At 44.0% G+C, this 15,848-nt stretch overlaps 1 protein-coding gene across 6 annotated transcripts in view; it reads left to right on the top strand.

Annotated features, from left to right (window-relative positions):
• The window catches only part of ERG (ETS transcription factor ERG), a 247,546-nt gene that overhangs the window by 127,865 nt on the left and 103,833 nt on the right, over positions 1–15,848 (top strand). The window contains exon 1 of one of the 6 annotated variants that reach the window (XM_006204969.3): positions 15,340–15,471. The exons of 4 other annotated variants lie outside the window; for them this stretch is intronic. In XM_006204969.3, coding sequence (XP_006205031.1) covers positions 15,454–15,471 — 18 coding nt within the window. In that variant the 5' untranslated portion in view covers positions 15,340–15,453. Of the gene's footprint in view, positions 1–15,339; positions 15,472–15,848 lie in introns of those variants that run through there. One more of the 6 variants, XM_015239849.3, reaches the window with a different exon arrangement.

The raw sequence follows: 15,848 nt of genomic DNA, 5'->3' as shown, positions 1-15,848 counted from the left end.
GATTGCACTTAGTTACACATTTTTTTTCTTGTGATGAAAACTTGTAAGATTTACTCTCTTAGCAACTGTCAAATATACAACACAGCATGGTTGGCTGTAGTCACTGAGCTGTACGTTACGTTCCCAGGATAAGATAAATATCTTTTAGTTGGGGGTCTGTGCCCTTTGATCACCTTCACCCATTTTGCCCACCCCTCTCCTGCCGCCCCTGGCAGTCAACAGTCTGTTCTCTGTATCTATGAGGTTTTTAAAAAAATTATTACTCCAATATAAGTGAGATCATGCAGTATTTGTCTTTCTCTTTCTGACTTGGCTTTACTCAGCATCATGTCCTTAAGGTCCATTCATGTTGTCACAAATGGCACAAATTTCCTTCTTTTTTCTGGCTGAATAATATTACATTACACATATATAAACCACATTTTCTTTATCCATTCATCTGTTGATGGGTACTTATGTTGTTTCCATGTCTTGACTATTGTAAATCATCCTGCGATGAACATGAGGGTACAGATATCTTTCTGAGGTGGTGATTTGTTTCCTTGGGATAAATGTCCATAAATGGAATTGCTGGGTCATATAGTAGCTCTATTTTTAATTTTTTGAGGAAACACTTCATACTGTTTTCCATAGTGGCTGCATCAATTTACATTCCCACCAACAGTGCACAAAGGTTCCTTTTTCTTCACATCCTAGTCCAACACTTGTTATTTCTGTTTTGGTGTTTGTTTTTGATAATAGCAGTTCTAACAGGCATGAGGTGACATCTCATTATGGTTTTGATTTGCATTTCCCTCGTGATTGGGAGATCACGAAAGATGCTGAGCACTTTTCAAAGTTCTTTTACGTCCTGTTGGTTGGAATGGCCAACATGCATTCATATATGTGCACCAACTATTTGTTTATGTAATGTTTTTTAGGTCAGTATGTCTCATCTAACCATACACTTCCCAACCGGCTTTCCAGTTTGTCATTTATACATAGACTAAATTATATTGTGAAGTGGATCAAATTGAATTGCTCCGTTCCAGTGTTTCCCAACTGGGGTGGTTTTGCCTCCATCCTCAGGGACGTTTGGCAATGTCTGCAGACAGTTTTGGTTATAACTGGGGTAAGGAAGGTGCTTCTGGCATCTAGTGAGTTGAGGCCAGGGATGCTAACATACACCCCACCAGGCACAGGACACCCCCCAAAACAAATAACTATCCAGCCCAAGGTGCGAAGCTTGGGAAACCCTAGAGTCTGTTCCAAATAACATTGTAGTGCTTTAGTGATTTGTTTTTCTGTAAGTATCCCGTACTACATCTAACCTAAGGCACAAAGTTGTTTTCAGAAATTGGGATGTGTCCACAATTGATGGATAAGGAACTATTATGGCTAATTTTGTTTGGCTGGATATTTTTTTCTTTTCTGGTGATACATTAAATCATGGTGTGCATCACATTTTATCATCCAACAGGCTTATGTTGATGAAACATGATCATATGACTCTATCTTATCCTTTCCTTTATTTATATGTATGAACCAATCACATCTCAGTGTAGGGCTAAGAGGTCCTATGTAGCATGGTGGTGTAATTCCCTTAGTTACAGACATCAAAAAACAATCAGGCAGCACTGTGTACAATAGCCAAGACATGGAAGCAACCTAAATGTCCATCGACAGATGACTGCATAAAGAAGTTGTGGTGTACTTATACAATGGAATACTATTCAGCCATAAAAGAGAATAAAATATTGCCACTTGCAGCAACTTGGATGGACCTAGAGATCATCATTCTAAGTGAAGTAAGCCAGAAGAAAAAGAAGAGTACCAGTAATATCACTCATGTGTGGAATCTAAGAAAAAAAGAAAAAGAAAGAAAGAAAAAGGATACTATGAACTCATCTACAAAACAGAAACAGACTCACAGACATAGAAAACAATCTTATGGTTACTGGGGAAGGGGGTCGGAAGGGATAAATCTGGGAGTTTGAGATTTACGAATGTTAGCCACTATATATAAAAATAGATTTTTAAAAAAAGTTTCTTCTGTATAGCACAGGGAACTATGTTCAATATCTTTTAATAACCTTTAATGACAAAGAAGATGAAAAAAACATGTGTATGAATATGCATGACTGGGACATTGTGCTGCACACCAAAAATTGACACATTGTAACTGACTGCACTTCAATTAAAAAAAAAAAAAAATCAATCAGTGTCTAGCCTTGTATCTATGGTCATTCTACTCTGTGCCCGCTTTAAGGTAGAAAACAATATTCAATTGTCTGGGACAATTTTGTATTTGATTTTATGTTGAAATAGTTCCTCTTGGATTTAGTAAATAGACATAGTATTAATAAAATGTTCAGATTTAGTGAAGGTTAATTGATTCCTTCATTTGGAAAGTTCTGTATCTTTCCTGTATCTGTTGATTTTTCTCCCTCATTTCTATTCGTTACTTTTAAATTCAGGAAAATGATGGGCAATTAAAATGGTTTCCATGATAAGGAACTATTTTAAGTGGCTAGGTTCTTTGCCCTGAAATTCTGTGTTTTCTCATGTTTACAAACACCTAATTCAAGGAACTCTCCCCCTGCTCTTACTTGAGAAGAGCTAACAACAGAAACAGCCCATTTTCAGGATGAATTCTCTCCTTTCAGATCTTGTTCCGTGAAAGGCAATGATCATCTAAACTAAAACACAGATGACAGCAGCACAGTTTTGTGGAGAGAGCTTTTGTTCCTGGCTCTTATCGGAGAAAATCTGTATGTGTTCAGAGGGAAATGGATTTTAATGTGGACTGTCAATTCTTTTTTGCATTTATAAGTGAGAGAAAAATTAGATAGTTAAAGGGTGGCAGTTTTGAGTTATTAAGAATGATCTGGATTAGCCTCAACTTTCCTGGGTCAGTACAAGGCAGCCGCTGACACTTCGCATCTGGTTTTGGTTTGCAGTAACTAACAGAGAGGCACGAGGTATGTGTAGGGCCATTGTTAGCGGTCTCCGTGCTCTTTTAAAGACAAAGCGCTCCCCACTCCAAAGGTACTGAAATACTTTTAACTCCAATTTACAGATTAGGCAGAACCTCTTAGGTGAAGGGTCATTTAAGGGAGTTGAACAATTTCTTTGTGAACGTCCCAGTTTTCTGGCTGTTAAAGAAAATAATAAAAGAAAAAGAGCTCCCCGGTGCAAGAATTCCATAAAACAGAGAGAGGCGTGCGAGACACATTAATGGTTTCCATTCCTGATGAAAAGCTCCAAACAGCTTTGAGTAACATGGAATCAAATATCCCAGATCCCAGCCCAGGCGGGGCGGTGAGGCTTGGGTGCCCGGCTGTCCGGGAGGGGCACAGCGGTGCCCCTGCGTCCCCGAGAACTCAGCACAGGGGTTCAAAAGCAGGACAGCTTAGCTTCTTTAACGAAGTCTCAGATGTTCAGGGAGAAATCCACACAGGGCCTTTGGGGGGTGAGCACACCGGACCGTGGTTCTCGGAAAAAGAGACCCACTGTGTGTCCCTGAGCTTTCTGCCTTTGCCCACAGTAAAGCTCTCGGCCAGCGCTCGGCCAAGCCCGCCGCCGCGGTCTCCCAGATGGCTCTCATTAGAGTCCAGAACTGACCGGTGGGAGCCCCCAGGCGTCCTGGGAGCCATCCAGTCGGCAGTGGGGACAGAGCCCCTGGTTTCTAGGAGCTAATGTTTCAGGACAATAATAATGACGCCTTCTAAACACTGGGGCTTTTCTTTCTCGTGACTCAAGGGAAGGGATCCTCTCCCTCTGCTTCTCATGTCTCACCCCCTTTTCAGGGAAGTCACAGAGAGGGAAATTAAAGTTCTCCCACGTCTCCTTGGGAGACAGATCTAGGGTTGAGGAGCACAGATGTTTCTAGAAAGTGGGAGTGGGGCACCAGCAGCGTGGAGCCCGGGAGCTGCTGGCTGTGGGTGTGGGCTGAGGATGAAGGGCAAGAGCAGAGCCGGGGGGTCCCCCTCGGGGGGGCCCGGTGACCCTGAGGCCCGTGCAGGTTTAACGAGCAGAGAGGGAGAGGGCAGGAGAGGAGACTGGAGAGCTGTCCCCCTTGCGTCCTTTCTCCTGAGCCAGAGTGCTGCTGTGGTTCTGGCTTATTTCTCTCCGCAGCCGACGTGTCAGGTTTTGTTTGTTGGCTTGGTGGAGGGCCGCTTCTCCTCCTTCCTGCGCGCTCCGTGGCAGACACGGAGCTGTGTATACAGTGGGTGCCAAGAAGGTTTGATGAATGGATGGGTAGTCCCGTAAGAAGCGTATTTTCTGCTCTAACAGTTGCCAAGAACAACGGCTTGCCCATTCCTCATTGCTGTGTAACAAATCACTCCAAAACCTCGTGGCTTCCAATCACAATGATCATTTTAGTACTTACTCTTTTGCATGGTTCCGGGTCTTGACTGGGCTGCGACGGGCGCTTCTTGCTCCGGGTCTCTCAGGTGGTCGCAGTCCAGTGGCAGTGGGGCTGGAGTCAGTGCCCACCTTGCCTCACTTACGCCTCCAGGGGTGGATGTGGCTGTTGGCTGGATGGTGACCTACACGTGGCCTCTCCACGGGCCTAGGCTCCCTTTCAGTATGGTGGGTGACATGTAAGAGTGGCTGTTCCCGAGAAAACCGGGTGATTTCACGTGGGAACTGTATCCTCTTTGTAGGTAGCCCTGGAAGTCTCATAGCTGACCTTATACTATAGTCACAAGCCTGCCAGCTTGGATGGGGGCAGTGTCATTGTCACCTCGTGACAGGCGTATTTGACGGGACATCTTATTGGACCATCTTAGGAAATACAGTTGTCATGGTGATGCAGCAAATGCCAAGGAATGCAATGACTGTCATTCAGTGCACGTGAAGCCAGCCCTGCTGCTGAAATACTTTTACTGGAAATAATTGTAGTCGGGGTTACTTTGGAAAATGGCAAGGGCTGTGTAACATACAAATGGGAGCCATTACTTCACTTTGCAGTTCAGGTCCGTCTGCTGCAGATACAACATGGTGCAGGCAGAATAGAGGGCAGAGACTCATTCACTCAGTCGTGTTTTGACTTGTTCATTCATTCAGTATTTATCTGTTCTTGTTGAATATCCACTCACTGCTACGTACTTTTACTGAGATGGAAGTCCCATAACCTGCAGTGTCAGAAGACCTCTTAGAGACCCTTTGCCTTCTTCGCTTCCCAGTGCCTTGCCCTGGGGGACTTGCTCAAGAAAGTCACCCTTAAGTTGCCTGGGGCATGTGGCCTGCACACTTGGGAGAGGAGGTGGCAGATGGTTGGGGGAAGGGGCATCATGGAGGGGGCGGATAGGCAGCCTCTCTCTGTCTCTCTCTCTGCATCTGTTTGTCTTCTGCCTGCCTGCCCACCTGCATATCTGTCTGTCTATCTATCCAGCTATCTATCTATCTATCTATCTATCTATCTATGTATCCATCTATCCATCCATTATTCTGTCTATCAATCTACCTATTGATCTGTTGATCTGTCATTGTATCTATTCTGTCTGTCTGTCTGTCTATTTATTCTGTCTACCTAACTATCATTCTATTAATCTACCTATCTATTGATCAGTCTATCATTCTATCAGTCTATCCACCCATCATTCTATCTATCTATTCTATCATCTATTCGGTCTATCTGTCTGTCTATCTATCTATCTATCTATCATCAGTCATTCCATCTATTTATCTACCTATCATTCTATCCATCCAGCTATCTGTCTAGCTACCTATCATCTGTCTGTCTTCATCATCATCATCATCTATTTTGCATGAGTGTGAGAGAGAGAAGTGGGGCAGGCATGGATGGCTCACAACTTCAGCAGCAGCTTCATCTTAATTTTGACTTGAAGATCTTAAGAATTGGCCATCAAGCAGTTGAAACCAGCTGAGCAGCACATGCGCTGGGCGTGTTGCTGGGCAGTCTTGAGGTCTCTCACTGTCGGGACCTCTTGCCTATCCCACTGGAGTGTCAAGTTCAAGTCAAACTTTGTCCCTCCAGGGGCCTTCCTGGGCTGCCCACTGGCAAGCCAGTGCTGCCCTTTCCACTGCTCCTGATTCGGTAGACGTTTTCATTCATTCATTCAGCAAATGCTGGCTGAGTGCCAGCACGTGACAGCGCACTGGGACCTCAAGGGGGCTGCCACTGTGGGTGCAGGAGGGTGGCACAGAGCAGCCTGCTCAATGCATGCTAATTTCTCCTTTGAACAAGCCTGCAGAGTCACTCATTGATGGACAGATGGAAAATTGGCATGGGTGAATTAAATGACTTGTTGAGTCACTGAGCAGCTGAGGCTGAAGCTGGGCTGAGGTCTCACTGCCCTGAGCCGAGCCCTCTGTGGTCAGGGTGCCCCGCTGGCCTCGTGCTCCCCGAGATGTCCCCCAGGATCCCCCCACCAGCATGTGCATGTCAGTTTCACCTGCTGACACAGAAGGATGCTCTGCACGCACATCCTCAGTTTCCACCCAAGCCCGCTGATCATTGGTAATTAGCATTGTGGGTACTGACTGCACTGAGCCCAGAGTTACTGTCCTCTGCTCACCATGTCATGCTGTGTCACGGTGTCACCGTGTCTTCCTGTGTCAGCTGTGTCACGGTGAAGCTGGGCAAGGAGGCCACTGCTGTCACACTTTTCAATGCCTTGTCCCATCTGCCCTGTGCCATTTATGTGCCAGAGAAAAGTTTGTTTCCCTTTAAAACTTGCCGACCTGCAGATGAAATACTGCCTTAATTATCCTTCTGTAGAACATACTGAAAATGAACCTCTGCTCCCCTGGCAGAGCGAGAGGAAAACCCGTCGTCAGCCGCGGTCACCGGTGCCCCTTCACATGCCAGTCAGAGATTTGCCCACGTGGCCCCTCCTCGGGATGGCCAGGAACACAAACAGCTGTCACCCATTGACCTCACTGTCCCTTGGTATATGCACCAAAGTGGAAGGAAAAAAAGGAAATACTGCAGATATTTTTAAGTACAACTGAGGACAGAAAGAGGAAAGCTGCAAAATCGGTTAACTTTTTTGGTTTTGCAGATATTTGAGGCCCTGCGTTTTGCTTTAATCGGGTAGCATTTTGCTGACCCAGAAGTCAGCGTAATTGCATAATAGGACTGTTTTCAAGAAAACCCTCACATTTAGTTTTAGAGCTTTTATTTCACATACATTTATATATACCTTCATAATGTGTACCATTTGCTAGGTGATACACTATGAGCATATTCCAAGATGCTACAGTTTTGTTTTTTTAATAAACGGGGGAGCTACGAAGTATCTCTTGCATATTATGGTACAATCCATAACCCTGCCACAGTTCTCATCTCTGGAAGGAATATCCTGATATCTGAGTTTAGGTAAAGTGCTAGCTCTGAAACCAAAAAATAAATGTGCTCAAAGTTTACTGTCTGTTTGTTGGAACCTGCACGGAGTACATATTGAACCATTTAGAATTATTGTGAAATAGAATATTTTCAGGGTTTGAAATTATTACTTTTTTTAAAATATATTTTTATTGAAGTATAGTCAGTTTACAGTGTTGTGAAAGGATGAGACCGATTTGTGGAACAGTCTAGTCTCATAGCACACGTTTTGCTTGTATTGTTTACTTTTTTCACGAGGTGGGGTAATTAGGCTTATTCATTGATTTCTGCTTGGAGAGGTGCTGGGGATTGAACCCAGGACCTCTTGTGTGCTGGGCATGCGCTCTGCCACTTGAGCTATGCTTTTCTCCTTGAAATTATTAACCGTGATACAGAACCATTAGACAGTGTCCATGGTCAAATCTCAGCCAGGAGAATGATGCCTTTAGTCTTGTGCAGATAATTTCTGTTTCTTGATGTTCCACAATGATGAACAATTTAAAATTTTCAGAAAAAAGGTATACATTATGACTGTTGGACTTTGATTTTTAATGGATAAAATGAGACAACTTTGTAGGATAATAATATCAATTCAAGAAATGTGAAGGCAAGATTTAGGTGTACTCACATGCTTTCTATGGTCCTTTTAGAGGGACATTTGGCGCCCTCTTGTGGCAACAATCTAAGCCGTTCGAAAGGAGATTCCCTACAAAGCTTACTTCTGGTTTCCAGGTAGCGAACAAAGCAGTGTAGTTCTTTTAGCCAATAGGTCGTTGCTTCCTAAAATTCTTGAGGCAAGATGATTTTTTGTGGTTGTAAATTAAGGACAAAATAGTACCCTCTAGGCAGATTGCTTACGTTCTGACCTATCGCTGACAATACATTCAGAAAGAGCGTTTCCACTTGGCGTCGAATACTGTCATTTTTCCTAGATCATGTGCTGTGATTGTTTTGGGATCAGATGAAAACTAGGAATTAATCTACAGCATAGTTTTGATTCAATTCAGTGCATTTAAACAGAATGAAACAAATTTTCTTTTCATGAGGGTCAATTTGAGAAAAACTGGCCTATACTCTGTACCTCTAAGAGGAAACGGTTTCTTTACCTTGCTTTGCAGAGGAGAGGATACAAGATGAGCTAGCGGGTAGCCAGGCCGTCACAGTGAGACAGACTGTTCCACATACTTGCCTTCAAGTGTGGGTCTAGGGCTCAGTGAAGCCTGCAGGTTGCCTGATCACACGCGTGCGAATCGAAATGCATTATTTACAGCAAACGTTTTCTTGCTTGGCTTCATCTCTGATTCCGTGAGCAATGGAAACAAATCAGCAGACACATAAACCAGTTCAGTGATGTGGAAGGAAAAGACATCTCCATTCATGACTAAAAGCAGCCCTGATAAACAGCGCGTGCAATTGTTGAATGCAGGCTTCTCTGGAAATTTCCATTAATTGGGTGACGTGATGGTGCAGTTTGAATGATCTTTCTTTAAGAAATAATTTATAAAATAATTACAGAGCAAGACAAGAATAAATGTTGACATCTAGTATCTTATAAATGAGACTGACACACGTAGGAAAAACATTTAAAAGACTACCTAGTGATCAAAATCTTGAGTTAATTTCAGCAGCCCCGAGGAACTTCTCAGGGTGGCCAGGGGTGATGGCTGAGGACAGTGTTTGGGACACAAAACCCCAAACTGAGAAGCAGACAGAGGAGCAGGATGGCTCTTAGGCAGACAGCCACACACCTTTGTGTGCCCTCCAGTTAAGTGACCTGGATGCAAACTGCCCTGTGGTGGCCAGTGGCAATTTGATGACTATAACATATATACTCATTTATGCCTCAGTTATATGGATGAAGACCTTGAAATGCATTTAATGGTTCACAAATTGTATATAAAAACATGATCACTGAAACAGGAAATTTAAATATCCTTTTAACAAGATTATTGTGTCAAAATAATTACTCTTGTTTCTTTCGTTTTTGCTTCTTAATGTTTTTTTAAGTCACAAGTAATAAGTTGACATATTTAGGGTTCCTGATCCTGGTTTTAATACTTCTTGCATTTTTAGAAGCACTGGAGTTGGGTAACAGGCAGAGTTGGCAAAATGGGAGAATACTTGTGATGCTTATGAAATTGCGCCCCTGAAATCATTGCTCCATTGGAGCCCGTAGAACCGAACTTGACATAACATGCTTCAGAATGAAGGAAGTTGCAGCTCGGTGTTGAGAAGTTGAGGATTTCGTGTGTGATAACAGCTTCCTTACTTTAGATTAGTTCAGATCAACCAAGATGCTGGAGAATATGCTAACCACTTAGAGAAAGTGAGAAAGTGTTGAAACAATAGTTATTTACATTGTAATTGGATGATTGCTTAAGGTGCTGCTGGAGAATATGCACCCCCCCACCCCAGCCTTACCCAATGGAGTGAAACCGTGCTCCTGGCTGCGCTCTGAAGAGAAAGACGGTCTTTAACCAGGATAAGTGGGTGACTGCGGGGGTTAAGAGTGCCTTATGCTGTATCTGTTCTTAGGCGAAGCCTCCAGCTGACAGAGACGGAAAAATTCCACTGAGGGATGGAGTTTTCCACTGTGGGGGCAGCTCCGGGTGCAGATCCTTATCTGCAGTCGCAGGCACGTCCCTGGCAAGAATCCTTGGGACATCCTTCTTGCAAGGCTCTCGTGAATAATCCAAACGTTACACATTTTAAGATTCATGTGTCATATTAGGGACAATACGCAGCACTTTTGTCCCATTGTTTTGCCGTTGAAGAGTCTGCATTTCATGGGTTGGTCCCAGGCTCTGCAGTTTTGTGTGGGCGGAATTTGAGTCGCCGGACACAGGCTTCCTGAATGCAGACACCAGGGACTGGACAGAGTCCTGGCCCTCTTGTTTCCCAGTGCCCAGCAGAGGGCCGGGCAGAGAAAAGACACTCACTGAATATTGGCTGGATGGAATAATGCTAGGACCATCACAAAACACAGGAGCGTCTCCTGTGTTCCTTACTAAAATTAATCAAAAAGAGCTATTCTATAAAGAAGTGTGCATTAAAAAAATCAATATCTCTATTTTACGTGTAGGAAAACCAAAGTATTCTATAATAAATTCATCGTACAATGCACAATATAGTCAAAGCTCTGAAATAGAATTAGGGTCTTAGGCATGTCCCATCTTCAACCAATAAACATACTCCTCTTAGAAGGTGAAAAAATAACCCAAATTAAAAATACTGAAAGTGAACATCATGAATATATACTGGTGAATAGTGAATATTTCTATGTCGCTCTAAACTCTCTGGAGTCTATGAATGAACGCTCCAAGGTACAAATACTTGTTATGGCTTCCTATGTCTTTAAAATAGCCTCTAAAATAATTTCCAATTTGGTAACCCTAACAGCTAATGCCATTTAGTTTTACGCAGAATTGTGTCGTAGTTGTAAAGCTAAAGTCACAAGAAAATAATGACACTGTCACTTGAAGATCTTCTCAGGCTTCTGGTCACCATCTGTCTAATCAGACATCCTTAAATGATCACCAGCGGCAAGTCTAAGGAATTCACGATCGACCTCCTAAGTACATCAAGCAACGTGCTAATCCAGTTCGAAAACTGCACCTCTCGGGGAGTGATGGAAGTGTTAGCTTTCTTGATCGTGGTGGTGGTGGCTTCCTGGGTGTGTACGTCTATCAAAATCCATCAAAGTGTACATCTGAAATATGTGTAGTTTACTGTACAGGAACCACACCACAATGAAGGTGTTAAAAAAAGACAGTGGCAGACAACAAGGACCTCCTGTGTAGCACAGGGAAATATGAGGCTGTGCATTTTGGTAAGGACACCCACAGGGTCTGACAACGTAGGTTTCATGTGCTGCATGTTATACAGACACTGACAAAAAATGGAGAACATCGCATGTTACTCATGGAACTTCCACATTAAAATGTAGCCTATGTTTATTGTAGCTGATTTTTAAAGAGAGAAATCTATGGGAAATGTTTATTTAACACTGTACTACAAAAATTTTAAAACTCAGAAACAGTAGAACGGATAATAGGATGGAGCCTCATATAGTTAGAGATTTGATGATTGGACCATCTTGTCGGATTTGCATGGTGTTAGTTTCGGTGAATTCTTTTAAACAAATGATGGAAATTATTACACTTTCATCTTCAGTATTTCAGGGCACAGCTCTATGTAATAAGGACATTTTCCTACAAAAGCATTATTGAAGCTGTATAGTTAATGGTATATATATAATATGATGGAACCGCCTTCGTCTATTCGGATTTCTCTGGCAGTCCTGGAAAAGTCTTTGACTTCTCATTTGTTCGTATCGGTATCTAATCTTGGACCATGATGTGCATTTGGGCTTTGGGTTTCTGAAGTTCCGTTCACCCGAGAACTCCCCTGCCCTGTTCCCGCTTCCCTCCCCATGACACTGGCTTGCTGGACATAGTAAGCACTATGTTCTACAAAACTTGTAGGACAGGGGAGCCAATTTTACTCGACTTTATTTATCTATCTTTATTGAAGTTATTGTGAGTGTTTTGAAAATACGGACGAGCCAAAGGAGAAGGGTGGAAGATACAAAAAAGGAAAGAGTCTCTCCCATTCATCCTGTGGTATGGAACCAACCCATATTTCTACTTTGCCTTTTCATTTTTAACAAAATGAGTCTGTGATGTAATTCTCCTTTACAGCCTGACTTTTAACTTAGCAGACCTCATACGATAGTTTTCTGTATCCCTGCAAGCATTCATCTGTGACATCGTTTTCCTGCAGTATTTTCAGTGATGATTATTTCATGTGTGTGAGGATCAGTCAGGTCAGTCACGAGGGAATCTTCTATTGCGTCTCCAACCAAGCTGGTGACCCGTTACCTCTTTGCTACACTTGGGCATCGTTTTCAGACCCACGTTGCCTTCATCCAGACTGTTCTCGGCTCTGACCTTCCTCTGTAGACGCCACACAGAGAAGTCTGTCGGAGAACAAGGATGACAACTTGTTGACTGTTTAGAAAATGGGAAGGCGTGGTTCCAGGACAAGTAAATTACAGTGCTCCTTTTATGAGAAAGTGTTCGGTCTGTTTTACATCCTTTCCTTTCTCATTTGGAGTAAGAGATGAACAGGCTTTGGTAAATTCATGGGTAATGGCTCCAGGATGGGCGAGTACAAAATGGGAGCATGCAGTTTATTCCCACAGGTGCTGGGGTAGGCGGAGCACGCTGTTCCAGCATGGTGTTTGCTGTGTCCCAGGTTGGGGTGGAAAAGGATCCTGTCCTGACGCATTCATGGCCGGATGACCCAGGTGGAGGCCACCTATATCGCTCCTGAAATGGGTCTGCATGGTGACCTGAAGGGCGGCTTCCCCCCAGGAGGGATGGTGTCTAGGTGGAGGGACAGCCCGGTCCTTCGGCTGCTGCGTGATCCGGCGTTGAGGCCATTTAACAGCAGAGCCTTGGGTAGCGGTGCTGGGAGGGTAGAGTGATCTTCAGACGACCTCCTCCTGAGTAATGTTTGGGAAGTGGTTTCTGCACTCCTGGAGTCTAATTCACAGATGTGCCTTAATCAGCAGCCAGTTGAAGTTTGTGTTTTTGTTTTTTTTTTTTAAAGAACTTTGCATCCAAATGTCAGAGACGGTGCCCTCTGCTGTTGTAGGTGTGAGGAGTAACTTTCTTTGAAGATGATAGAAATCAATCAACATTTACCATTAGAGACGAGGAAGATGTGCATTTTTACAGTTTTGTAACTGGACTTATAACTCATTATCTCAAAACTGCATTTTTCTTGCATCTCTTTCTGTAGTGTATGTGTTTTCAAAATTAGACGCCGTGAAACTTACGGATACACCCTTCAGGAAACAGACCAAAGAGTAGCACTGGATTTGGTTTGTAAGTTCCAGGCTGATATTAGTCTCGAATAAAATTTTATTAAAGAATAAAATACTCTTTTGTATATACATAGATACACATTGCACATAAGCAAGGGAGACAGAGACAGAGAGCGCAAAGCAAATGGAGTAAGTGACCAAAGGGGGAGTGATTTGTGCAGGATGTTAGGAACGCTTTGTATTATCTTGTAATTTTTCTCTTAAGTTTGAGATCATTTCCAAATAAAGATTTTCAACACTCTGACTGTTCGCTGTTTGATTTGAATTAGCCCAGAACCAAGGAGTGAAGGGCAGGCCCTGAAGGGAGAATTAGCTCCCCATTAAGTGCTGATGCTTCCCCAGTGCAGAGGACAAGAGAAGGGCTGGGTTGGAGGCCAGGCGGCAGTGGGGAGAGGGCCACAGGGAACTCTCTTCCACGGCTGGTTTGGTTAGCACAGAGGTCTGCCTCCTCATGGCTGCTCTCGGGGAAATCTGTAGCAGAGCACTGCTTATTGGGGTCCTACGGTTAACGCTGAAAATCAAGGAATCTCGGTGGAGCCGAGAGAGCCCTTTTCCCAGCACTCCTGAATCCTGGTGGAAGCTGCCCAGATAAAACAACTCAGGACTTTGAAATTTTAGGGGAAACACAGTTTTAATCAGCCTCCCATTTCATTTATTGTTCAGAGATGAAAAGAGCGGAAGTCAACATCCCCTCAAAATGTGGATGCTGACAGCACGGCAGGTTCTGAGTTTTACACAGAACAAGATTTCCTACATTTTCTCGCTTTCTCTCTCTCCCCCTTTCTCTCTCTTTTCCTTCCTTCCTCTTTTTCTTTCCCTCTCTTTCTTTCCCTTTCTTTCCTTCTTTCCTCTCTTTCTCTTTCCCTTTTTCTCTTTTCTCCCCCTCCTCATCTTTCCTTCTCTTTCCTCTGTCCTGACACTAGGGGAAGTCATGGGGACAGTAAAAGACACAGAAACCCAGCCTCGTTTCTCGAGCTCTGACGTGGGCAGGCCTGACGTCTGAGTGAAACCAAGTCCCTGACCCTCCGCCTCTGAAGCCCAGCGCGGCTGGATGACTCAGGGTTTGGTCCATTGTGTTCTGTGGGTCCCCGGTGGAGACCACACCTCTTTACTGGTCCAACTTTAACTAGCGTAGCTAGATTCAAAGCAAAATGTTATTTCTTCCAGAGAACAAGTAATTTCCTGAAAATGAGTAATTAAAAGGCCTGGAATCCTCTGAGGAATGTTCAGGCCTGCCTTAAGTGGGCTTCCTTCGGGTGGAAAACGGACGTGTGGCCCTGAACTTACAGCTTGGATTTAAAAACATTTCATGAGGATGGGGCATCTCCGTGTCTCCGGGAGTTCTCTCGGGGCCTGTGGCTTGCAATGGGGATGTTTGTCCAAGTGGGGCCAGCTTGCGGATAATAATGAAGCATCTGTAGTCATTCAGAGCATTTGGTTTTTAAATAAATATTTGAAAGCAAGAATTTGACAGGTTTATTTTCCTCTTTATTTCTTTTAGTTACTTTAATTCAAGAGTCTGCATTTTCAACCGGTTAATTGGGGCGCCAATAGCAGTGACGTATGTTTGGAAGGAGAAAATGAAACTATTCTGTTGAACAAATGAAGGTGGTTAAAAATCAGCAGGCGAATGGCTGCCATTAAACATCGTCGCCTATTAATGTGAAATAAGTTCCACCTGCTAAGTTTCCTTTTACGAGAAAGGAGCGGGGAGTGGGGCGGGGGCTCGAGTCCTATGTCCCAGGCGTGTGGCGGGTCTGAGGAGATGGGGCCCCAGTTGGCCTGGTCCCCGGGTGCCCTCCACGCCCCGGGACCAAGATGCCCGCCGCCCACGTGAAGCCACGCGGAGTCCGGCCACATCTGCATCCTGCCCGGGGCGGCGTGTCACACGGCCGTACACCGGGTCACACCTGCTGTGGCAATCCCAGGCCCGGGCAATTGATGTCTTTTTTTTTTTTTAATTAAAAAAAATTCTCCTGGCTGCATATCATCAAGAAAAACAACATTGTTTTCAGGGTCTCTTATCTCTCCACTCCCAAATATCCTGTTTCTTCGGGCTGGGCGGCCAGGACCAATAGAAACCTCTTCCTGCCATTGGCTGACTTCATTTCCCAGACTTAGCACAATCTCATCCGCTCTAAACAACCTCATCAAAACTCCTTTCTGGTCAGAGAGAAGCAATAATTATTATTAACATTTATTAGCGATCAATAAACGTGATTGCATTATGGCCAGCACGATTAAGGTAAGGAGAGGGCTCCTCTCACTTGGCAAAATCTTATGCTCAGTACTCTCTTTCTTTGGTTTCCTTTATCAACGCAGATAAGTTAGGATTGGGCAACACCCCCACTGCCACAATAGAGGACAACAAGATTTCCTTTGCACTGCCTAGTAAATTTCCTTTTTCCTACTCCAACCATCCGCAAGGCTTAAAAACTTCAAACTCAGAAAAAAATTGGGGTTTCTAAATTCACTGTTGAGTGCGGTGGATGACTTTTGCAAAAGCTTTCCAGAGCGCGTCTGAATTTTCCTGTTCTTTACCTCTGTCCCGGCGCCTGGATGTGTGTCTGCTGGAAGGCCACGGATGTGGAGAGGTTGGAGGGCAGGAGCAGAGAAAAAGAT

This window comes from Vicugna pacos, chromosome 1 (genome assembly GCF_048564905.1).
Source record: "Vicugna pacos chromosome 1, VicPac4, whole genome shotgun sequence".
Lineage (NCBI taxonomy): Eukaryota > Metazoa > Chordata > Mammalia > Artiodactyla > Camelidae > Vicugna > Vicugna pacos.
The sequence above is the reverse complement of the archived record's forward strand: the minus strand, read 5'-3'. Positions and strand labels throughout refer to the sequence as shown.